Genomic DNA, 23,083 nt, shown 5'->3' on the forward strand with positions numbered 1-23,083 from the left:
TCTGATGCTCTTGGGTATTTGAGAAAGACTGAGGCAGTGGGGAGACATGACACAGGGCTTCAAGGTGATTCTCAGCCTCCCCAAAAGATGACTGGAGTCCAGAGATACACTGCAAGAGCTGAGTTCCACTGACTGCCCACGCACAGGGAAACACCTCCCACCTGTCAGCACTCCAGAATAGGTGAGAAACACACATGCTGAATTCCAGTAAGCCCACATCTGTTAAAGAATATTGAGCTGAAACTGTCTAGAGGCAGCTGCTTAGCACAACTTCTGTAAAACTTGCTTAGCATGAGTAGCTAAATTTGCTGAAGCCTTAGGCCGCACTCCCTAGTTCAGTGAGAAAGGGCCCCAGAGCTGGTGCAGGCTGGAATGATAAGGGAGTTACAAGCAGTTAGCATTCCTATGCTTCACACTCCGGGAGGGAGGATGTCAAGGCTTTGAAGTGAGGCCTGCTTGGGCGCCAGGACCCTGGGAAACAAAGCCTCCTCTCACTGCTGAAACAGTGTTAATTAGGGGGGTCTGGACTATCTCGGGGTCTGGATTATATCCTCTTCATCAGGACCTTGGGAGATAACACCTACTGTCACTGCTGGGGCAGCGCTAATTGTTGGAACAACACCTCTTTGTCAGGGCCTTGAGAGACAAGGGCGGGACCCGAGGAATGAAGACACATGCATCAGCAGAAACCACAAGATTAAAGATAAACAGCCTACCTAGGGACAGCGATGAGACCCAATAAGGAGCAGGAGACCCCAGACCTAAATATTACTATTGGTCCAAACTACCACATGAGGGGTGGAGAGCTTAGATTGGAAAGTATAATTGCCCAGGGATTTCTTTGTTCGGGGTCCCTCTTCAGAGACACCCAGCTCGAGCTGTAATTACTGCATGCGTGTCATTAAATTTTAATTATTTAATTTGCTTTGATTTGGCTCTGAACTTTTCTGTGGGAACCTAGGGTCAGGCCCTGTTATGGCGGCCTGCAAGCCTAATTTCCATAACAACATCTGTGTTGACAGTTGCGTTAAAATGACTCTGACTCTCATAAAAAATCAGTCCTCCAACTGAGATCCATGTTTCTTGTCCTTTGAAGCTGCATCACAAATTTCTATGTCCACTGGGCCACTATCTTCTGCCTCTACAACCTTTGATCCTATGATATACGTGTCTTGAACTATTTATGATGATCCTGGGTATTTGAGAAAGACTAAGAGAGTATTGAGATGTGACATGGAGCTTCAAGGTGATTCCCAACCTCCCCAAAAGATAGACAGAGGAAAGAGACACACAGGAGCTGAGCTATACTACCTTCCTGTTCACAAGGAAAGGCCTCCTGAACACCAGCACTCCCAAGTAGATGACGAAAGCCCATGTTGAGCTCCAATGTGCACATCTCTGTTGGCATCTATACTGATATGGCTGTGATTCTCACAGATAAACAATCTGAGCTCAGTGTCTCTTGTCCTTAGAAGCTACAGTATCCACGGGCCCATGCTCCCCTCCCCTTCCAGCCCAGTGAAGAGGGCAAGGAGATTGCTTCTCATGACATGCAATCCAACAGGGTTGAGAGGAATCAGCCCCCGATATGGCTTACATTTGTGAGCACATCTGGCACCTCCCAGAGACAAGAGATGGACCTGAATCAGTAGGACATACAGTATCTCCAGTCCCGATCCTAACATGCCAGGCCCCTGTTCCTCAGGGAGAGGTTTGGGACCTTCTCCCTTCAAGAGATAAAGCCTGGCACCTGAGGGCAAATCTCCATGGCTAGTAGGAAATGCCTGTGGCTCGGCCTCTCCCTCCCCACTAACCATCACGGAAGTGTTGGAGGGACCAGCTCAGGCATTAAGGGCTCTATAAACCTGAGAGCCAGTGAACATACAGTTGCTTGCAGGGAGGTGAAGGGAATCTGACTCATGGGAAAGGGAATCTGACTCATGGAAACTCTCCTGGCTTTGTGTCATGATTTTGGAGGAGCCTGGCAATTGCCCAGCCTCAGTTGCCTTTTCAGAAGAGCGTAACCCTGAGTTGAAATGGCACAGGGTTACGGGTAAAGGCAGGCCTTGGCAGAGGAGTTTGTACAAAGTTTCCAGCAGTTCAGAAGTTTCAGTCTTCTTTAAGAACCAGTTATGCTGGGGAGAACAAAGCTGCAACATGTACCTTCAGACTTGTTTGTGCTCTACACTCCAGGATGCTCTGGAAAGGAGAGGGCATTTGGGCAAGGATTGCAACTCACCACAAGAGTGCTGGAAATGAACAGCAAGGCAGAGCAATGCTTGAGCCCTGGGTTGTGGTTTACAGAGAGACCAGGGAGGGGAAAGATGTGGTGGGGAAGAAGCAGAAGGTGAGATACTAACCTTCATCTTCATTCCCAGGCACCATCAGCATAGAGGTCACCTGCAGGATTACAGTACATCCACATAAATCCATGGCACTGCAGAGCAGAGATCCGGGGAATTGGATCTGGTGGTGTTCAGCTACAGCTGGACTGCTGGTGTGTTCGCCTTCACGGTGCCCAACAGTGCTGAGCAGGGAGCCCGGCCAGCACAGCTGGCTGTGCTGAGGTCCAGCCGCTGGGCTGGGATGTGCAGGGAGGCAGGCTCAGAGCCCTCAGGAACCATCACTAAAGAGGGAAAGATGTGAAACAAATGATACCCATTGTGCATTTCCCTTCCTCCCTGCACAAAGTCTCTTTCATGTTTCCTAGTCAACTCAAGGTTACTTTTTTCTCTCTTTAATACTTTCCCTTCCTCACGCTGTTTCTTTCTTTCTGTACAGTTTGACACACAACATGGGTTCAAATATCCTCTGTGCATAGTCCCTTTTTCGTCTGAGCTAGTTACTATTCATATGCTCTTTACCAAAGGAATAACTTGGTATGTTCAACAGGTGAATTATCTCCTCTTAAAGCAAAGGTTTCAGAAAGTTGAGACCACTCACCTAGTGCCATACTCAACTTTCTCCTGGTTGGAGAAAGGAAATCTGTCTTGACATGTTCCAAATTATGATGCTTGTCTTCCTGACACATCTTTCCCTTGCCAAACAGCAAAAAATATCTTTCTTCAACTGCTAGTCTGGATAATTGTGAAAATCCATGGGCACAGGAAAGCAGAATATGTAAAAGTGAGCAAACAAACATGATCTTTTTCTTCCAAAGTGAGTAAGAGGCAGCTCCATGAGGCAAGTCACCCCTGTGGTCAGAAGCAGTTCACTTGTGACAAGCAGGTTTGCCCTCTGGAAGAACCTGTTTCTCTCCTTATACTACGGGGGGTGCAGGGTGAGGGGCAAAAATGGACTGTAAACAAAGGAAAAGTATATATATATTTTGTGGGGTTCTGTTTCTTTTTTCAGCAGTAAAGTCCACCACAACTCTTCTTTAATTTAACACAGAAATGCATGTCATTGCTCACAGGATCCCTTCCTGGCAAGTGGGAAAAGAAAGACCGACAACTCTGTATGGAGAAAAGGGAACAGGACAATGGGACCTCACCAAAGGAGTTTCTCTTGCTGGGACTGAAGAATGTCCCTGAACTCCAGACAGTGCTCTTCCTCCCCTTGCTCATCCCATCCCTTCACAAAGCCATCCACCAAGCCATCCACCCCTCCACAAATCCATCCATCCACTAACCCATACATCCATCTCTGCATCCATCCACACATCCTTCCACTCATCCACCCACCCACCCATCCATTAATCCATCAATCCACCAATGAGTCCATTCATCCATGCATCCACATACCCACCTCTTCCTTTCCTCCAGAATTTGCCCCACACAATTCTCATTCCCACCCAACTGTCCCCTCTCAATCTTCAATGTGTCCCTCCCAAATCATCTGTCCCATCATGCCTCTTTCCCCCTCTCTCCACCCTGGTGGGCCTCCTCTTTCTCCTCCTTTGCCTCTCCTTATTCTCTCCATCTCTGGAATCCCCCAGTCTCCCCATCTGTTCTCAGTGCCCTCCAGACTTCACAGTTGCCCACCCAGACCTCCCAAGCAACCACCCAGACTCTCCCAGTGGCCTCCAGTCCCTCCCAGTCATTCCTCCAGCCCTTCCAGGTCCTGCTCCAAACCCTCCCAGTTACACACACACCTTTCAGTGTTCCCCACCGCCCCCTCACTTCTCCCTCACACCCTTTCAGTATTTGTGGTCCCTCCCAGTCCTCTCCATCCCACTCCACAATCCCTTATCCTGGCATGTCAGAGACCCACATCTTCTCTCCCAGGGTCCCCTCTAATTGACAGGGTGCCCCCTGCACTCTCTCTCCCTGGTGGCAGCTGTAACCGCTGAGCGTTACTCCACCGCCCTGCACAGCTCCAGCAGGAAATCATTGTGCAAGAGGAAAGAGGCAGCAATACTCTATCAAGGTGGAGACTCAGGGCTGGAGGGAATGCCCACTGAGGGGCAGGGTTGAAGGACACTGTTCTCAGCCAACGTGGCCATCCAGTGTATCCTGTGTAGTCTAACCCTTAGGCCACACTGCCCTGTCCCAACACAGTGGCTGTGTCCATGGAGGAAATGGGCTTTTCCAGACACCTGTGGGAGTGAGTAATAACACACATGGCCTTGTCTCATGGACATCCTCCGACCCCTGAAACCCATTGTGTGTCACTCAAAGTGTCTGTTCATCATCACTCCCTCCCATAGGGGCCTGGGAAAGCCTTTTCGCTCCAGGGTCAGAGTCATTGTGTTCAGCCAGGGCAGTGTGACCTAGCAGTTACATCACACAGGATAATTCACTTCAGGGCCACTGTGCCTGGGGATGTCAGGGTCTTTTATCCCTGACCTTGCTGAGCACTCCCTCCAGCCCTGGGACCCCTCCCTCATGAAGTATTGCCACCTCCTTCCTCTTGTACAATGATTTCCTGTTGGGGCCATGCAGGGGGGAAGTGAAAGCCAGTGGTTACAGTCATAGCCAGAGACAGAGGGGCTGGGGGGTGCCCTGTCCAGGAAAGCAAACCCTGGAAGAGGAGACAGGAGTCCCCAGCGTGCCAGGGTGAGGAAATTTTGGGTTGGGGTGGAGGTGACTGGGAAAGGACCACAAATACTGAGAGGGTGTGCGGTGGAGCTGGGAAAGTGTGAAGGACACTGGCAGGCAGGGAGGAGAACTAAAGTGTCTGGAGGGGGAACTGAAAGAGATAGAGGAGGTCCTGGGAGGGGCTGGAAAGCACTGGGGGGAGGGGTCCTAGTGGTCACCTGGGAGATATGGGTGGGTAACTGGGAGGTATGAAGACCCTGGGAGTGGGTGGGGGGACTAGGGTATCCTAGGGCACTGGAAGATAATAGGCTGGGCAAAGAAATGAAGAGAATGAGAAGAGAGGAGTGGAGGAGGAAGAGTCCCCACAGGCTGTAGAGTGAGGGAAGGAGGGATGATGGAATAGATGAATACAGATAGGCTGTGGTGAAAGGTGAGAGGGGGATGTTTGAGTGGGAACAAGAAATGGGGGAAGGAGACTGCGGTGAGGAGGCAGTGTATGTATGGAGAGGAGAGCAAATGGTGTAGAAGAGGCAAGTGTATGTATGGGTGGGTAGATGGATGGATGGTTGGGTAGATGGATGGGTGGAAGGATTTATGTTTCAGTGGAAGGATGGGCAGTTGGATGGGTAAATGAGTGGTTACATGGATGAGTGGGTGGATCAGTTATGTGGGTGGGTGGGTAGATGGATGGATAGGTGGATGGTTGGGTGTTTAAGTTTGTCCAGAGAGAGTCTGTGTAACCCCTCTTTCCCCACCCCCAGCTCCATCTGCCTGCTCTGATGACCCTCCCTCGCTTCTCCAATACAACGGCTGCCCCTCTCCCTGGTGCCACCGCGGGGCTGGTGCTGCTGTCACTGGCCTTTGTTGTGGGCCTCCCAGGCAATGCCTTCGTCCTGTGGAGCTCCACAGTGCTGACACACCGGCGTAGCATTCCAGCATTGCTAGTGACCCATCTCGCGCTGGCCGATGTGGCTACCCTGCTTACTGCCCCTGTCTACCTCCGCTTCCTCAGCACCGGGCGCTGGGAGCTGGGCCATGCAGCCTGCCAGGGCTGCCACTATATCTGTGCCGTTGCCATGTATGCCAGCGTCTTCCTAATCGTCCTCATGAGCCTCCACCGCTGCCTGGCTGTCTCCCGGCCCACGCTGGCCCTGGCAGGCCACTCCACTCGGGCAGCCCATGGCGCTGTGGCTGCCGCATGGGCTATGGCCTTCCTTCTCGCTGTGCCCACCATTACTTTCCGGCAGGTGTCCGGTGAGGCACCGAGGGAGCGGTGTCAGCGGGCACACAACAGCACAGGCTGGCTGGTCTTCCACAACCTCCTGGAGACAGTGGCAGGGTGGGCACTGCCCATGGCCACCATCGCTGCTGGCTATGGTGTTCTGCTGTGGCGGCTCCGGCACACCAGATTTCGGAGGAAGGGCCGTACCCAGCGTCTGGTGGTGCTGGTGGTGGTTGCCTTTGCTGCTGCCTGGGGACCATACCATGCCATCAACCTGCTGGAGGTGGCTGGCGAGCTCCGTGGCACACAGAGCTTGCGTGGAGCTGCTGCAGCTGCCCGGCCCCCTCTCACAGCCCTAGCCTTCTTCAGCAGCGCAGTAAACCCCCTCCTCTATGCCTGCGCTGGACGGGGGCTGCTTCGCACTGCCGGTGCCACCTTCATGGCCCGGCTCTTCGAGGGAACGGCTTCAGAGATTGGCAGTAGACGCACAGGCACAGAGAGGGCCACCCAACGCATGGGTGAGCTGCGGACAGAGGCAGAGGGAGAGGTCGGCAAGGAGGACGACACAGCACCAAGCAGCAACGCAGAGTGACTGGGGAAGGCACAGAGCATGTGTGGATGGGCATACGCAGTGAAATGGCTTGGAATAGATGTGTGTGGACATGGCTGCCACCCACCAACTCAAACATCCACCCACACTTCCATCTACTGATTCATCCAACCACCCATCTATCTGTCCATCCATGCATCCATCCAACTATCCACCCATCCACACACCCATCCAGTCATGTCCCTCCTTACCCCTTTGCCATGTACCTGGTGACACCGGGAGGAATGGGTGCCCCCCATCCTCTCACTGCTCTGCTGGGACTCAGTTGTGCCAATAGCACCTGGTGCTACACAGACAGAGCCACCTGAGGCAGGGTGGGAGGGGCAGAGGGCATGGGGACTCTGCTCCATTAAAGGACACCCTGGGGCTCCAAGGGGCTGCTGGTGTCTGTGGGATGGGTGTAATGGATGAATGGGTGCCTAGAGGGTATTTGTATGGATGGATGAATTTTCATGTATGCATGTATGTAGGTATGGGTGGATAGATAGGTGGATGGATGAATGTGTGGGTGAGTGGATGGATGGATGGGTGTACGGGAGAAGATCTGTCCCTTGCCATGCCTGGCTGAAGTGGTTTGCTGAAAGCCCAATGGCAGATTGAAGTGGTGGGCAGACGAAATGCTATTTGAAGCTGCACACATAAGTTTTCAGGTGTTTGAGGGTGGCCATGATACAAAGCCACATGTATGTGCATCATCCCCTCTCACAGGTACCTGACAGAGCCTATTTTCTTGGGGAAATACAGTAAGCAGGGATGTAAGCGGTCATCATGTTGGGCTATGGCAGCATAGCCTGAGGTTAGATGCTAAAAGGTTATCTTCAGGGCCACTGTGGCTTGGGACACCAGGGTTCTTCATCCCTTCCTGCCACCGAGCACTCTCTCTAGCTCTGAGTCCTCTCTCTGCTGAAGTTTTCCACCTCCTTCCCCTTGTTTCCTGCTGAGGCCATGTAGGGGCAGGGGGCGGGGGTGAGAATGTGACATTGAGTGGTTATGGCCACAGCTGGACAGAGGAAGGGGGTACCAATGGGGAGATGTGAATCCCCCACATGCCAGGATGAGGGACCATGGGTTGGAGTGGAGGTGACTGGAAGGGACTACAAATCCTGGCAAGGTGTGGAGGAGGGGGAACTGGGAGGGAATGGGCACACTGGGATGGGGTGGGATAACTGAGAGAATTTGGAGGGGGAATTGGGAGGGATAGAGGAGGCACTGGAAGGGACAGAGGACAGTGAGAGGGTCTGAGTGGGCAGCTGGGAAGTTTGGGGGACCCTGGGAGCAGATGGGGAGACTGGAGGATCCTTGGTCACTGGGAGGCAACACGTTCAGAAAAAAGATGGAGGAAAGGAGGGAGAGAGACAGAGGAGGAAGAAGAAGTGGTTGTCAAGGGTGAAGAGATGGGAAAGGAGAGATGATGGGCCAGATGAGTACAGGGAGACCCTGTCAAAGTGTGAGAGGGGAAAATGGGTAGGAACAAGACATGGGGCAAGGAGGCTGTGGGGAGAAGGTTTCAGGACAAGTGCTGGAGTAGAGGAAGGAATGGCTGTATCGGGGTGTGTGTGTGGACGAATGAATGGTTGGATGGTTGGATGGATGGATAGCTGTGTAGGTGGCTGGCTGGATGGCTGGCCGGCTGGATGCAAGCAGGGATGAGTGCACTGGGTCAGTGGATGGATGTATGCATGCATGCATTACCTCATGGATGGATGAGTGGTTGTATGAGTGGATGAATGGTTGGATGGAGGGATGGATGGGTGGGTAGGTGAGTGGGTGCATTTGTGGCTGGATGAGTAGGTGGGTGGAGGGATAGATGGGTGGACAGATGGATTGGTGGGTGGATGGGTGGGTTGTTGGGTGGAATGGTTCAAAAAATGGATGCAGATAGATGGATGGAAGGGTGGATGAATGGAAGTTTGTGTGGACAGGTGGAGGGGTGTATGGCTAGATGGCTGTGTCAGTGGGTGCATAGATGCCTGGGTGGATGTGAGGGTGGATTTTTTGTGTGGGTGGCTGGGTTGGTGGATGGATGAGTGAGTATGTGGACAGGTGAGTGGCTGGCAGGATGGATAGGTGCATAGATGGATGAGTGGATGGATGAGTGTGTGGGTGGATGGTTGAATGGGTAAATGCATGTGTGGATAAGGGGACTGCTGAATTAATATGTGGGTGAGTTGGTGGACGGATGTTTGGGTGCGTGAATGGGTGGATGGATGGATGAGTGGGTGGGTGGATGGGTAGAAGAGTGGATGGATGGCCAGATGGATGTATGGGTGATGCATGAATTGACAGATGGATGTGTCGATGTTGGCTGGTTGGATAGTTGGATGGATGGGCGAGTGGGTGGGTGGATACATGCATGTGTGGGTGGATGAATGGTTGAACGGATTCATGGGTGGATGGATGGAAAGGTAGGTGGGTGAATGGGTATGTGGGTGGGAGAGTGGAAGGGTGGATAGATGGGTGGGTGAATATACAAGTGGGTAGATGAATTGGTAGGTGGTTGGATTGCTAGATGGGTGGGTTGGTGGGAGGATGGTTGAAAGGATTGGTGGGGATGGATGGATGGAGATTTGGGTGAATGTGTAGATAGATGTTTGGGTGGATGAATGGGTAAGTTAATGAGTCGGTGGATGTATGGGTCGATGGATGGATGAATGGATAGGTGGTCAATGGGTGGATGGGTGGATTGTTTTGTGGATGGATGGATAGGTGGATATATGATGTGTGGGTGGCTGGATGAATGGGTGGCTGGGTGGTTGTGTGGTTTGGTGGGTGAGTGGGTTGGGAGAATAGAAGGGGATGGATGAGGGCCTTGATGAACGCTGGTGAGTTGATGGATGTTTGGGTGGACAGGTATCTGGATGGATGGGTGGCTGCATGGATGGATGGGTGGCTGGATGGGTGTTTCAATGGATAGAAGGGTGGGTAGATGGATGGGTGGGTGGATTTGTATATGAATGGATGGATGGATTGATAAATGGATGAGTTGGTGGTGGATCAATGGATGGGCCCATGGATGGGTGAACAGATGGAAATGTACCTGGAAGGGTGGATCAATGGGTGGTTGCATGAACTGTTATGCAGGTGGATGGGTATGATAGCTAAGGAGGTGAAAGAGTCTGTGGGTGGATGAGCGGATGGATGGATGGATGTGTGTACAAAAATCACATCCTCAAAATACACTCTCCCTGTGGCTACTCCTTCTGCCAGCCCAGGGGAAACCATTCTGAAACTTCATAGGGCAGGAAGCTCCTGTCCTTTGAGTCAACTAAACCATGAAAAATCTCCTTCCACTGCCAAAGATCTTGTATGGAGTCATGGAAAACTCAACCCGCTTGAAACAGAAAGGAAAAAGTAATCACTGGGACAATCAAGAAGCTTTATCAGTCATCCCACAGTAGGTTGTAAAGGCCATTTGGGGCCTTTAGAGGATCCAGGCACCCAGGAAAGGTCCCTAAAGCCTGATGGAGGGCTGGGCCTTGACAGAACACAATACCTTATGTCATGAGAAGGCACACCCATGTCTTTTAACTTCTTTAAGTTGATTTCTCCCAAGGACACACTGGATAGTCAAGGGGGCTAGCGGGTGATTTCTACAGCCTTAGGGTATTCACCTTCCTCTTGTCAGATGTTTCACCCTCTAGACTCCATTTACTTTTAATTATTTTCATTTAATGGGACTGGCACTTTTGGTAAAGATGGCTTGAACTAGCCATCTGCTTAGAAATACCTTTGGGCACTGAAGATGCTCCAGTGTATAGTGTTATGATGATATTTAGGAGGGTTCTCATAGATGACAGGAATGCCTCAGGAGACCCCTTCTTGCAGATGATCAAAACTAGGCAGGATTTTTTTTTTTTCCCCTCAAAGTTAATATGGGATGACTATGTTCAGACAACCAAATACCTCACTGGGACTTTTGGTACCTTTGGCACTATTTTATGTATTTTGCAGTACCACTTTCTTCACAGGAATGTTTTTAGGTTGATCCACACTTCATTATTTCTCAGGCTACAGACGACAGGACTGAACATGGCCAGGGCGGGGGGTCACAATCGTGCAAAACAGAGTAAGGTTTTTTTCAGTGTCTGCACAATCCCTTGATGGGTGTTTTAAGTACACAACTGTGCCTGAGCTGTAGGGGAGAGCCATCAATGCAAGGTGTGAGGAGTAAGTGGAAAAGGCTTTGCATCTGTCCAGAACTGAAGGCATTTTTTGAATTTCCCTGATAACTATCAAGAAAAAGGGAAGGATGATGGACACCAAGATCATGGTGTACAGCATCACTTGGTCCCATAAGATGTCTGCACAGGCTTATTCCTACAGACAAGAAGCCTCACAGAAGTGATGTACATCATGGGATGCACAGAAGGGCAGAGTGAACATCTGAAGATCTACTCTACTTCTACTCTTACAATAGCCATCCAGGATCCCACTACCTGGCTGACACAGAGCTGCACCACTCATGGTGAGGGAATAATGCAGGGGGTGATAAATGGCTATGTAGCAGTCATAGCCCATGGCAGCCAGGAAAAAACAGGAAATACAGCTGATTAGCACAGCCAAGGAAGGAGATCCTGCCATCCCCCTTCAGGAAATCCACCAGCATTTTTGAGAGAGCAACTAATGTGTAGCAGATCTCTAGGAAAGACAAGATTCTCACTTGCCTAAGCTCTATATGTATGTATAGGAGGCTAACACTGGTTGCTTGTTGAGGAAAGGTTTACAAGCAGAAGACAGAAGAGAACCCTTGAGCCTGAATGACTAGGTTTTGACATATGGTAAGAAAGGTTTATTTTTCCTTTTCAGAGGAGATTTAATTGAAGACAATGTGTGGAGATAGATGAGAAAAAGGAAGAAAATGAAGAAAGAGTAACCAGCTTGAGATCAGTCTTGCTTACATTCCCTCTTCAGGTCTCATAAGATCTGTGTATAAAGTTAGAACATTAAGCAGAAGTAGGGTGAGAACAGAGAAAATGGGGCAGGGTGAGGCCAGGCAAGACTTGTTTCTTAGACATTAGTCAGAAAGACTCATCCCAGCTCTCCTCAGAAGTGGACTCATCCACTGCAGCTGTATCACAGAATCACAGAATCACAGAATGGTTGAGGTTGGAAGGGACCTCTGGAGATCATCTAGGCCAACCCCCCTGCTCAAACAGGGTCACCTAGAGCATGTTGAACAGCATCGTGTCCAGGTGGGTTTTGAATATCTCTAGAGAAGGAGACACCACTACCTCTCTGAGCAACTTGTTCCAGTGCTCCGTCACCCTCACAGGAAAGAAGTTTTTCCTCATATTCGGATGGAACTTCCTGTGTTTCAGTTTGTGCCCGCTGCCTCTTGTCCTGTCGCTGGGCACCACTGAGAAGAGTCTGGCCCCATCCTCTTGACACTTCCCCTTAAGATATTTGTATACATTGATAAGACCCCCTCTCAGCCTTCTCTTCTCCAGGCTAAACAGGCCCAGCTCTCTCAGCCTTTCCTCACAGGAGAGATGCTCCAGTGCCCTAATCATCTTCGTAGCCCTCCACTGGACTCCCTCCAGCAGTACCATGTTTCCCTTGTGATGGGGAGCCCAGAACTGGCCACAGTACTCCAGATGTGGCCTCACCAGGACTGGGTAGAGGGGGAGGATCATCTCTCTCAACCTGCTGGCAGCACTCTTCCTAATGCACCCCAGGATATCAGGGCAAGGAGAGACTGCAAGACTACCTTAGATCTGTGATATTTATTTTACATGGTTGAGCTCTATTTGTAAATAGAATACACTTCCATCTGCAAACGAATCCAAGGACCTTGAGGAATCCACAAGACATTTTAACAAGGCTGAAAACTAGCTATTTATTCAGAATCCCCATGCTTTCAGGGTCCTTTTTATTCAAGGAATCAAAATACTGTCTCAAACAGTTTTCAAGGCATCCAAGGAGGAAGATAATTAAAGATGAGCCATGCACCATGTATTTACCTACTTACTACAAAGAACATTATTGAAAATAAAAATTCCCTTGCTTAGTCTATCTGCCTCTCTGAAGGCTGCTGTCCTTCAGAGGGTTACAATAAAAACAAAACAAAAAAAACATAGAACTCCCAAAAAACAAACAAAGAAAATACCTGCCAATCCATTAGGTTACATCTTTGCAGTACTTTTCCAAAACTCATCTTGAATTGATGGAATGACTTCCCTTAAGAACATTTAAAGTTACATTCATGTGTTACTTAAGCTTAAGCAGTTTCTTTTATTCTGATGTTTTTCTTCATCATTTGAGATTTTGACCACCTTTCAGAACATTTCCAGCCCCTTCTGCTTTTGCAAAAGTTTTTGTACTTGAAGGCACTGCAGCTTTATATTTTTTTTCTTTCTTTTCTGCCTTGTAACTATGCTAGGGCTAGGGCTATACCTAGGGCTACTAGCAGCTAGTAGTTAGGGCTACTGTCTGCTTCTCAAGTGTTTTTGGATTAGCTTTTTCAGCAGGACAACCTGTGTTTGTTCACAGCTTGGAATTCTTCCACTTTAATATTCAGTTTCTCCCTCTCTTTTTGTTACTTCTTTAGCACTTCCTTCTCTTTCTGCATTCCCTTCTTGAGAACAGCCCATCTCATCTGCATCAGCTATAGCTTGCACTTCAAAGATTCAGCATTCTGTTGCTGGAGGTTTTAGTAGCCAGCTGAATAAAGGAGACTTCTACTTCCCAATCATATCTTGCATTCACTAATTTTAAAATTTAAAAATGATGAAAGTTTAATAGAATTTAAAATGGCAAATTGACTGCCATTTCTTTTCCCTTTGCCACTCCCTTTTTGCTGTTTTTACTAATTCTTTCAATTTTGCAACCTCTTGCTCAGATTTGGAGATGATTTTATCCCCAAAATGCTCCCACGACCAGCTGACACCCAGGCTCACAATCACCACCAAAAGTCCTAGGGGAATTTCAGTGGGGTGGCTGCAAGAAGAGACCCGCACCACTCAAGGACATATAATCTACACTTTATTCAGGATGGGGATAGCAGGTGGACATGTCAGGATGTGCCAGGATGTGTCCTGGCCCCTAAGCACCATGGCGTCCCGATCCAATATCAGGAAGGTTTCGTTACGATCCCAAGGACGAGATTAAGACGCTAAAACCGGTCAAATATTGTACAACCTTTTAACTTTATTTTCCACGAAGTGGGGAGAAAAGGTGTGGGGGGGAGGTGAAGGGAAGAGGGGAACAAGGGTAAGGGGAAAAGATAGAGAAAGTTGGAAAAGGAGAGAAGAAGCTAGCTACCACCACTCCGAGGCCGATGATGTTCCGCTGACTCCATTCGAATTACAGCTCAAGCTGGGTGCCTCCGACGAGGGACCCCAAACAAAGAAATCCCTGGGCAGTTATAGCTTTTTCAAATTAAGTTTCCCACCCCTCGCGTGATAGTTCAGACCAATAGTAATATTTAGGTCTGGGGTCTCCTGCTCCTTATTGGGTCTCATCACTGTCAGTAGGTAGGCCGTTTACTGTTTCTGCTGACAGGTATGTCTCCAGTCTTGGGTCCAGCCATTATCTCTCAAGGTCCTGACAAAGAGGTGGCAATTCCAGCAATTAACACTGTTTCAGCAGTGCACAGGAATGCAAACTGCTGGCAACTCCCTTATCATTCCAGCCTGCACCAGCTCTGGGGCCCTTTCTCACTGAACTAGGGAGTGCGGCCTAAGGCTTCAGCAAATTTAGCTACTACTCATGCTAAGCAAGTTTTATAAAAGTTGTGCTAAGTGGCAATAATTTACAGTCCAGGTCCCAAAGTCTCTGCCCAATCGTGATCTGGTTCAGCGCAGGCTCGGTGTGTCCTGGGTGGTCGCAGGGAGACCATTTCAGGGGTCGCAGCAGCTTAGTCCTGTTTCCGCTGGGGACAGACGGCTTGTTTGGGGTTATGGTTTGCTTGCACCTTATGTACCAAGAAATGTTTAAGGCAAAAGTTCACTCATCTGTCCGCCACACCTCTGCACACTGCAGTGGGCTGCCAGCTCATGACTGCTATTGGTATGTCGCCTGTGCATGCACGGTTTTCTCACCTGTCTCAGTTCCACTGACACTGCCATGAGCTCAGCCTGTAATTTAACTCATGCCCCATTCCTGCCCTGTGGCCCTCTGGGGAGGATCTCCCCTACTGCAAGAGCACCAGGTTGCTGACGTGTGCATCTCAAATATTCATGCCAGAACGCCACTGCAGGCAATATGGTCTGGCAGGCCCTCCTCCCACAGGAACCCTCTGATCTAGCTGGGTGTTTTCACTGATAAAAGGGGAATTGGAAGTGGAAGGATTTGGCAATCTTTACTCAGCTGAGACAGGGGTTGTGACAGCTGGGTGCTCCCCCCTGCATAGGTACATTAATCTAACTCAGCAGTGGGATTATTACAGATTGCTGGTCAAGCATCTGAGTTCAGCTGTAACCACTTGGGACTTTCTTCTGTTAACTACTGGCTCTTGCGGGATCCTGCTCCACTGCTGTCTATGTAAACACAGATTCATTTCCCCTTTTCCCATGGGTATCTTTTGTACTCTGTGCCTCACTGTTCATCCTGATTGATCTTCCTGGCTCTCCAGCAGCCATGTGCAGGTTATAAATGGCTTCTGTAATGGTGTCTGTAGGGGGAAGGAAGGGACCCCTGAGGAGTCACATTGAGCTCACACTCCCTGGTGACATGTTCTTTCTCTCCGTAGGAGAACCTGCGAAAGTGTCTCCCAGCTCACTGTTGCAGGGAAACACAACTCAATTCATATAGTTTAAGCCAAATCAACAAAAAGTGATATTTTGATTTATTAGTGACATATAAATTACTGACAATCAGTGAACTACATATTCAGGAGTAATATCAACAACAGAAGAAATAAACCACAGTGCTAGACACTTACAGGATGTCAATACACACCTAAAAATGTCTAAACTCCCTTCTATATCTAATCCGCAAAAGCTCTCATCACTCCTGCACAGAGTTACATGCACATGCTCACACTCCTTAATTCCTTTCATCACGAATAATTAAGGTCATGAAGGCATTATGACAGTGCCTCATAGGAGGAAGCTGCATTAATTCCAGAGCAGCTGGGTCATCTGTGGTGGAAGAAATATAACTTTATGCAGCAATGAAATTCAAAAGGATGCCTGAGCTGGTTACAGAGGGGACCAGAGATGTAAATTCATATGTTAAAAATGTTTCACTATTTGGGTTTTGATCATATTAGGGGGAAAAACAATCTAATGTTAAAATCTTCTCCATCACACTGCACTTCATCCATAAGGTATTTTATGTCATCTGATCCTAAAGATGTTAAGATTTATTGTAGCTGAGTGAAAATGCTTCAATTGATTCCAGCTTAAGGATTTGGTCCCTTTCGAGCAGTATTTCCGCTATGAGTTTGACATCAGGAAAATGAAAGGTGGTCTTGATGCCTGGGTTCTCTGGGAGATCAGGGACACTGTTTCAGATGGTAAAAAGACACAGGGTGAAATTCACCAGAGAGGGTGAAATTAGTTGTGCTAGTGGATAGACTGGTAAAGACTTAGATGGATGGGTTTGTGGATGAATGGATGAATGGGACGATGGATGGATGGGTGGCTGGATACGTTGTTGCGTGTATTGGTTGGTGGATGCATGCATGAGCTGATGGATGGATGGATGGGTGGGTTGGTTGGTTGGTTGATGGGTGGGTTGCTGGGTAGATGAATGGGCTGATGGATGAATAGATGGATTGGTGGATGGATAGAACAGCTGTCTGATGGATTGGTGGATGCATGGATAGGTTTGTGAATGAATGGATGGATGTGCTGATGGATGGACTGGCTGGCTGATGAGTGTGTGAGTGGTTGGATGGATGGGTTTATGGATGAACAGATGAGTTGGCGGATGGGTGGAAGGGTGGTCAGATTGGTGGCAGTAGGGATGAACTGGTGGATGGATGGGTCAGTGGGTGGATACATGATTAGATGGGTTAGTAGATAGATGAACAATCCCCCCCCACACATGGAAGGTTATAGGGGTATCTCAATAGAGGAATAAACAAGATGGTAGCTGGAAAATTGGTCAGTCAAGGGGATGGACAGATAGTGCAAGGAGCTCTACAGTGTTTGGGAAGTGGATGGCATGTATGCTGTCACCCCTATCCCCTCCACTAAACCCGAAGCTATCAATACATGGAAATGCCTGTTTCCCCTAGGAATTATTCACCAGGTAGGGATGGTGACACCCACCAGGGCACTGTGCTCTAATGTTTAGAGTGACCGCGCTTAATTCCAGGGCAGCAGGGGCAAAGCTTTCACAGTTCCCTCCTCCTTAAGCCCCCAGATGCTGCCTCTCACCCAGTTCCTCTTCTGACTGTGGTTTTGCTGACTCTTACATAAGTGTTTCCTGTTCAGTTGTGTAGAGGGGAAGTCACACCCAGTGGTTATAACAATTGCCAAAGGGACTGGTGCAGAGAGACACCCTGCAGAGGAGAGGGAACCTGGTCCTTGCAAAGACCCCAGGAGAGAAGACGTGAGTCCTAGGTGTGCAGGGGACAAGGGACCTGAGGCTGGGAGAAGGAAGAGTCCTTGTGGGGAGGGGGACGACTGGGGCATGATGGAAGGATGTGCAGGGGGAACTGGGAGGGTTGCGAGGACACTGCGAAGGGTTGCAGAAATGACTGAAAAAAAGTAGGGAGTATGGGAAGGGCCCCATGCTCTGAGCTTCCCCCAAGGCTGCCTTGACCCCGCATTCAGCGAGCTTGCCAAGAGTGCCCCAACAACCTATGGGGTTTAAGGAAAGCCCAGGGGGAGCTCCTACATCCTCCTTCCTAATTAGTTGCAATTAGCACTGGGCAATTAAGGGAGAGCCCGCGGGTGGGGGTCAGGAGAGGTCTGGGTTTACTTGGGTGTGTGGAGTGGATCAGGGTGTCTGGACACCTAGTTCCCCTGGAGGTGGGCGGTAGTGGGGTGGGGGGCAGTGGGGTGTACTGGGACACCTGGTTACCTTGGTTCCCTGGAGGGCAAGGGTGTGTGTGAGATGGAGCAGGGGAATCCTGCATGCCTGGGTCACCTAGGGGCAGTGGGGTATGTGGGAGTGTAGCAGGGGGAGCTTGGACATATATTGCCCTGGGGAGTGGTCAAGTGTGTCGTGCAGAAGGGTCACCATTATACCTCGGTCCTCTGGGAAGCAGTGAGGTGCCCCCAGAGGCCCTCAGAATCTGGGAGCCCCTTACAACTCTGTTGCCAGGTTGCCATGGCCATGAGGTCTCTGTGGTTGATGCTGACCTTAGCCCTTGCCCTGCTGGTGTCTGAGGGTGCTCAGGAGACACGCTACCAGAAGTTCTTGCGGCAGCATGTGGACTACCCCACGACATCAGGGCTTCCAGGGGCCCGTTATTGCAATGTCCTGCTGATGCGACGTGCTGTTAACATCCCTGGGAGACCCTGCAAGCTAGTCAACACTTTTGTGCATGCACCAGCTCAACAACTGCTGGCCGTCTGTGCCCGCCAGCCTGATGGGTTCCATGCCACCGTGGGGACCCTGCCTGTCACAGCCTGCCGCCTAGTGGGGAGGAATGTACATCCACCTTGCACCTACCGTGTTGCTCAGCTCAACCACCGGGTCCAGGTGGCCTGTCAGAATGGGCTCCCTGTGCATCTGCATCGCACCTTCTAGCCAGGCATGGATAGGGATGGCGGGAACCCCTTGGATGGCCCTTAGCCCCACAGGTGCCTCTTACGCCCTGTGGCTGCCACAACTGCCCCATGCTAACCTAACCCTGTGGGCCATCCTTGATCTCCCTGGGCTTGTCAGTGAAGGTCACCCCCCCCACCCGAGTTCCTCAATGCTCCTGGGCTCACCCTTAACCCCTTGACAACCCCCAAAACCTTTGGGCAGTCCCTACCCCCCTTAGGCTGACACTAATCACCCTAGCTCACCCCTAGCACCTGCAGGCTAGCCCTAACCCCTTAGCAGCCCTAAGCCTCCAGTGACAATTGCATTCAGATATGCCAACCCTCCCTTTGCAGCTTTTACTTTGTTCAAGGGAAAAACAGTGCTTCATAGATAACATTAGCAGATAACATCACACTTAAAGATCAATTAAAATTACCCCAAAATATGCATGCACAAAGCTTAAAAGACAATTAGCACATGAACCAGTTGTGCCTGATCACTGCGTGCTCCAGTCAGCCTGATTAGTGTAATTATAGTCACTGCATGGGAGGCCCCATCATGTCCATTGCTAGGTGTCCTTGGGCTGGCTGATTCCCATTGAGGTCCCCAGAGGTGCCTTCAAAGAAGCGGGCAAGGAAGTCAGCCCCAGAGGACCGAATAAGGTGGCCAGCAGCAAAGGCATAGAGGATGGGGTTGAGGCTGCTGCTGAGGAAGGCCAAGGCAGTAGCCCCAGCCCGGGCAGCCTTCCAAGCCTGGCCCAAGCTCTCAGCTGCCTGACCTGTGGCCACACTGGAGGTGGCCTGTAAGACATTGACCACGTGGTAGGGCAACCACAGAGCAGCAAAACAGAGCACCACAGCGGCAACCAACCTCCCTGTGCGGCTGCCATGGCGCCATGGCCGGCCTCGCAGCCGCACCAGAATGGCAGCATAGCTGCCAGCAATAATGATGAAGGGCAGCACAAAGGCCACAGATGTCTCCAAGGCCAGGTGGAAGACAGCCGCAGCAGGGTGGCCATGGCATGGCTCACAGAGCTGGCCTGGCGCAGATGGGTCTGGCACCACACGGCGGTAGACTAGCGCTGGTGAGGCCAAGATGGCAGCCCCCAGCCACGTGGCCACCAAGGCCTTGGTGGCCACAGCCTTCCTCCGCAGAGTGAGGGAGAGGAAGGGCTGGCAGACAGCCAAGCAGCGGTCGAGGCTGAGGAGGGTGACGATGAAGATGCTGGCATACATGGAAAGGCCACAGATGTAGTAGAGAGTCTTGCAGGCGACCTCGCCGAGGAGCCAGGACCGAGCGGCAAGGAAAAGGACAAAGAAGGGTGCGAGGATGAGGACAGCGCCATCAGCCAGGGCCAGGTTGAGTACTAGCACAGCGGTGACAGAACGGCGCCCAGGCTGTGTCCGCCGCAACAGGCTCCAGGCCACAAAGAGATTTCCTGGTAGCCCCAGGAGGGCAGCAACCCCAAGGAGGATGGCACCTGCCACACGGGAAGCTGGCAAGGATAGCAGGGTGCTGTTACCAGAGATGGAGAGGCACTGGGCAGCTGAGGGGGGCAACTGGGAGGCACTGTGGGGGGAAGCAATGGGTGAGGAGGGACCACATAGCCTCACTCCCACTTCATAGCACCACTCCCTCCCAACAGCCTCACTCCAACCCTATCACCATGCTCACAACCCTTACCTCATTTCCACCCCATTGCCCCCACTCATACCACATAGCCCCACTCACACGTTATAAACCAATCCCTGACCATAGCCTCACTCCCACTGCTTGGCCTCACTCCCACATGCATAGCCCACTCCAACACCAAAGCCAACCAACCAGGCCAATGAATAACCACTCCAACACCAAAGCCAGTACCAACACCAGGGTTCCACCCTGTAGCCTCCCTCCCACCCCACAGCCCCACTCCCACTCCACAAACTCCTCCCACATCATGGACCAATCACGCCTCATATGCACACTCTCACCCAATGCCAAATTCCCACCTCATAGCCCCATTCCTACCCCAAAGCCCACTCTCATTCCCTAGCCCTACTCCAGCCCTGTTGCCCCATGCCTTGGTCCATTCCCACCTCAAAGCCTTACTCCCACCTTCAAGGACACTCCAATCACAAAGCTCACTCTCACCCCATAGCCCACTCTAATCCCATAGCCCACTCCCACCCAACAGCACCATAGTTATCTATAGCCCCACTCCCACCTCATAGCATGGTCCCAACGTAGAGCCCGACTCCTGCCTTAGATCCTAGCTCCCACCCCATATCCCAATGCCACCATATCATCCAATTGTACCCCATATTCTGAATCCAACCCTATAGCCCCACTCCCATTGTATAGCCCACACCCTCACAATAGCCCCACTCGCACATCATATTCTCAGTGTCAAACCATAATCGAATCCCTCAGCGTGGCCCCACTGTCACCCCATCTCCTCACTTCCACACCATAGCACATTCCCATCACGTAGCCCATTCCCAACCCATATCCCAGTTTCACACTATGACCTCACTTTCACCCACAGCCTTACTTCCAACCCATAGAACCCACTCCCAGCTCATAGCCCCAGTTCCACCTTGTAGCACCACTCCTTCCTCATAGCCTCACTTCACCCCATAGCCTCACACCCACTCAGAGCCCAACTATCAAATCATAGCCCAGTCCAGCCCTATAGTCTTACTCCATCCTATGGTCTCAATCCTATCACGTAGTCCAATCTCACTCCAAACCCAATCCCACTCTATAACCCTTCTCCCACCCCATAACCCACCACCACCAAGATTCACTTCCTCCCCATAACACATCTCCTACCCCATAGACATTTCCCACCTCATATCCCTGCTTCGAACTCAGAGCCCCACTCTTACACCATAATCCCACTCCCACTCTAGAGGCCCCCTCCCACCCTATAACCCTACTCCAACCTTGTAGCCCAATCCCATCACAAAGTCCAATCCCACCACTCACTCCCACCCCACAGCCCCACTTGCCTCCTAGAACCCCATTCCAAACTCTGTAGTTACAGTCCCCCCCATATCCCCAATCCCCCTTGTACCACAAGCATACTCAAGTCTCAGTCGTATTGCATAACCTCACTCCCGCTCCATAGCCCCACCCCTACCCTAGAGTTCCACTCCCACCCCGTAGCTCCAATTCAACAACATAGCAAAATGCCAAATCCATAGCCTAACTTCCACCATATAGCCAAACTCTCAACTCATGGCCCACTCCAGCTGCATAGCCCTACTCTCACCTCATTAAAAAAAAAAAAAAAAAAAAAACCTAGCCCATAGTTCCACTGCCAATCAGTACCTGGCTCCCACACCATAGATCCCCTACCACCACATCACCCAATGCCTACCCCATAGCCCACACCAACACTATAAGTCCAATCCTATCTCATAGTCAACCCCCACTCAGACCAATGCCTAACCCGCAGCTCCTTTCTTCATACCATAGACCACCGTCTACACCACCTCATAGCCAAATGCCTAATCCATTGTCCTACAGCTGCCACAGTACCATCAAACAGGTCACTGTTAAACCACAGCCAAGTCCCACCCAATAGCCCAGTCTGACCCCATATCCCTCCTCTGGCATCATAGTCAAACACGCACTCCATAGTGCCACTTCCAACTCCTAACTCCTTCCCATCTCATAGCCCACTCCTCCATGACACAAAGTCTAAACTATATCCACACTCCAACTCATAGCTGCACTTCCACCCCATAGCACAATGCTTGCCTGATAATCCCAGTCCCTTCCCATAGACCCACTCACACCACACAGCCAAATTCTACACCATAGGCAAGAAATCACCCTATAGCCCCCCTCCTAACACCTACTCCAAAACCCCATTTTCACCTCATAGCCCAAAGAAAACCCACTCCATTACTCCATTCCTATTCCATATCCTATCACTTGCCCCCTCTCCATTCCAACACTATAGCCTGACAGCCACCCCATTTCTCCCACTACCATCCCATCACCCAGTCCCACCTTGTAGCCTAACACCTGGCCTGTTGCCTTTTCCCCATCCCATTTCCCTTCTCCCATCCCATAGGCCAAGGACAACCCTATAGAACAACATACACTGCATAGTCCCACTCCTACCACATAACCCCAATTCCACTACCAGCCCCACTCTCACCTCATAGCCCCCATGTCTGTCTTGTACTCCATTGCCTCAGATCACTGTCTCCTCTCACTTTCTTTACTCTCCTTCCTTTGTGTCTTCCAAAGATGGAGGAAGATGGAAGGCAGGACAGAAACCCCGAGAGCTGAGTAATAGGGTGGGACAAATACATTGGATTAGGAGGGACACACACACTTCCTCCCCCTTCATCAATGCCTTCTCTTTCCTCCTCCATCCCCGGCTCCCATAGGGATGAAGGCCCAGGCGGAAGAGGGTGGAGGGGAAGGAAGGATGACTGCAAGGTAGTGATAATGTGGCATAAAGTTGGAAGGAGCAGTTCTTGGGATGGAACCATTTATCTCATTCCCATATCCTGCCACACCAGACACCCCCAGTGCCTCCCCCTACCCCACCCCCACAGCCCCCATATCCCACCCCTGTAGCCTGTCATACCCCCAAAGGCCCCCATATCCTTGCTACCACCCATA

At 50.7% G+C, this 23,083-nt stretch overlaps 3 protein-coding genes across 3 annotated transcripts; 2 read left to right on the forward strand and 1 right to left on the reverse strand.

The window, feature by feature from the left end:
• The first annotated feature begins 4,937 nt into the window (after positions 1–4,937).
• LOC112994042 (leukotriene B4 receptor 1-like) lies at positions 4,938–7,071 on the forward strand. The gene is made up of 2 exons (XM_026118146.2): positions 4,938–4,997; positions 5,741–7,071. The coding sequence occupies exon 2, from the start codon at positions 5,759–5,761 to the stop codon at positions 6,791–6,793; it is 1,035 nt and encodes a 344-aa protein (XP_025973931.2). The 5' UTR covers positions 4,938–4,997; positions 5,741–5,758; the 3' UTR covers positions 6,794–7,071.
• Positions 7,072–18,034: 10,963 nt separating this feature from the next.
• Positions 18,035–18,457, forward strand: LOC135325732 (ribonuclease CL2-like). The gene has a single exon (XM_064503733.1). The coding sequence runs from the start codon at positions 18,035–18,037 to the stop codon at positions 18,455–18,457; it is 423 nt and encodes a 140-aa protein (XP_064359803.1).
• A 263-nt stretch (positions 18,458–18,720) lies between these two features.
• Positions 18,721–22,874, reverse strand: LOC112994039 (leukotriene B4 receptor 2). Its single transcript, XM_064503730.1, has 2 exons — positions 22,611–22,874; positions 18,721–20,026 (listed from the first exon to the last, which is right to left on the reverse strand). Exons 1-2 carry the CDS (start codon positions 22,640–22,642, stop codon positions 18,994–18,996), a joined length of 1,065 nt encoding a protein of 354 aa, XP_064359800.1. The 5' UTR covers positions 22,643–22,874; the 3' UTR covers positions 18,721–18,993.
• Positions 22,875–23,083: the final 209 nt, after the last annotated feature.

The sequence above is a fragment of the Dromaius novaehollandiae genome, unplaced genomic scaffold (assembly GCF_036370855.1).
Source record: "Dromaius novaehollandiae isolate bDroNov1 unplaced genomic scaffold, bDroNov1.hap1 HAP1_SCAFFOLD_56, whole genome shotgun sequence".
NCBI lineage: Eukaryota > Metazoa > Chordata > Aves > Casuariiformes > Dromaiidae > Dromaius > Dromaius novaehollandiae.

Coding starts and splice junctions, on each gene's coding strand:
- LOC112994039 (XM_064503730.1), bottom strand. CDS start 22,642: ATGGAGTACAAGACAGACATGGGGGCTATGAG. Junction 20,027..22,610: donor ACAGACATGGGGGCTATGAG/GTGAGAGTGGGG, acceptor TTCCCCCCACAG/TGCCTCCCAGTTGCCCCCCT.
- LOC135325732 (XM_064503733.1), top strand. CDS start 18,035: ATGGCCATGAGGTCTCTGTGGTTGATGCTGACCTTAGCCCTTGCCCTG.
- LOC112994042 (XM_026118146.2), top strand. CDS start 5,759: ATGACCCTCCCTCGCTTCTCCAATACAACGGCTGCCCCTCTCCCTGGT.